The sequence below is a fragment of the Tribolium madens genome, unplaced genomic scaffold (assembly GCF_015345945.1).
Source record: "Tribolium madens isolate multiple individuals breed KSU strain unplaced genomic scaffold, Tmad_KSU_1.1 Scaffold_1;HRSCAF=32;Tcas5.2_LG8, whole genome shotgun sequence".
In the NCBI taxonomy this organism is placed as follows: domain Eukaryota; kingdom Metazoa; phylum Arthropoda; class Insecta; order Coleoptera; family Tenebrionidae; genus Tribolium; species Tribolium madens.
In genome coordinates this window covers 10,778,771-10,780,363 of record NW_025400984.1, presented here as the reverse complement: position 1 = coordinate 10,780,363, position 1,593 = coordinate 10,778,771, and the positions used below count along the sequence as shown (strand labels likewise).

Sequence of the window (1,593 nt, the reverse complement as noted above, 5' to 3'; positions counted from 1 at the left end):
TTTGAAAAAAGTTAAAATAACACTATTTTCGACTAATTTCGATTTTGTTTTTGTGGTTTTTAGGCTTTTTTTGATAATATATGAGTCTTTGGTGATAATAAATGTGTCTTTGGTTCAAAAACGAACTAAATATGGTAATTTCCTAGACGATTTTAGCAAAATTTTTAGAAAAAAATTGAAAAAGTGTCAAAAAAGCCAAAAATGCTGAATTTCTTGAAGACGACTTGGACTTGGCGAGCAACATCCACTGGGGCTGCGCCCTGAAGATCCAAGACCTCGCCCCTCCCACCAAACTGAAACTGTGCGGCCTGCTGGACCCCCCGGAGCCCCACGGCCGCGATTGGTGTCTTTTGGCGCTCCGTTTGGGTCTATGTCAGGACAAAATCGCCGCCCTTGATTCGCAACATTCCAGCCACACGATGAGACTGCTGACAACAGCCGATTGTTCAATAGGTAAAAGTAGAAGACCTTTTAGTGGTATGTAGATGGTCACTAAATCTGTCACAGGTGCTCTTATAACCAGTTTGCATGAATTAGACCGAGTCGATGCGGCCGAAGTCGTCCTGCGTTCCGCACCCATTTTTCAAATAATAGAGCATGTCAGTGTTTAGTCATAGAGGACACTCTTTTTAGCTCAAATTTCTTCAACGGTCCAATGTCTGCTAGTTAGATGCTTCAGCAGGGTTGCCAGCTCAAAAAATCCCCAAAAAGTTGCCAGAGTTTCAGTGTTTTTACCAGAAACTAGCTATAGTAATACCATTTTAAAGAAATGTTTTGAATTATTCTAGCTAGATTTAGTTTGTTTTTGAACTAAAGACTCAAAACTATTTTACGAAACTTTGTCAAAAATCACAAAAAAAAATCCAAATTAATTATATTTTGTTTTAGTCGATTTAACTGGTTCTTGACCAAAAATTAGTCAAAAATAATAAATCGCAAAAATTGGTCGCAAATATTGTTATTTTTACTTTACCTAAACTTTTAACCATGTTTTTCAACTTAAAAAAGTTCAGTTTTTTGCAAAATTTTTCTAAACCAAAGCAAAAAATCGAAAAAAATTAAATAATTTTTGTTTTTGTCGAGTGTTTAAGTTAATTTTTCAGCTGGAAACGCAAGTATTTTGCATAATTTCGTTAAAATCGAGCCAAAAATTTACCAATTTAAGCTAAAAATAGTGTAGTGTAGTGTGAAAACAATTTTTTTTTTATTTTTCTAAAATTGGATTTAATTTAATTTTAGAACCAATTATTTAGCAAAATTTTGTCAAAACATGGCCAAAAATCACAAAAACAAATCAAAATAATGGTATTTTGTTTGTTTTACTTGATTTAACTAATTTTTGAGCAAAATTTATTCAAATGTAAGCCAAAAAAATAATAGAGCATGTCAGTGTTTAGTCATAGTGGACACTCTTTTTAGCTCAAATTTCTTCAACGGTCCAATGTCTGCTAGTTAGATGCTTCAGCAGGGTTGCCAGCTCAAAAAAATCCCCAAAAAGTTGCCTGAGCTTCAGTGTTTTTACCAGAAACTAGCCTAATTTTGATACAATTTTAAAGAAATATTTTTAAAAATTTGGTTTTTATCTCAAGTCAC

At 33.5% G+C, this 1,593-nt stretch overlaps 1 protein-coding gene across 4 annotated transcripts in view; it reads left to right on the top strand.

Moving 5' to 3' along the window:
* LOC123003684 (death-associated protein kinase 1-like) overlaps positions 1 to 1,587 on the top strand; it is a 27,089-nt gene extending 25,502 nt beyond the window's left edge. The window contains exons 9-10 of one of the 4 annotated variants that reach the window (XM_044396616.1): positions 220 to 453; positions 508 to 739. In XM_044396616.1, coding sequence (XP_044252551.1) covers positions 220 to 453; positions 508 to 611 — 338 coding nt within the window. In that variant the 3' untranslated portion in view covers positions 612 to 739. Of the gene's footprint in view, positions 1 to 168; positions 454 to 507; positions 944 to 1,419 lie in introns of those variants that run through there. The other 3 variants (XM_044396618.1, XM_044396617.1, XM_044396619.1) reach the window with 3 other exon arrangements.
* The last annotated feature ends 6 nt before the right edge of the window (positions 1,588 to 1,593 follow it).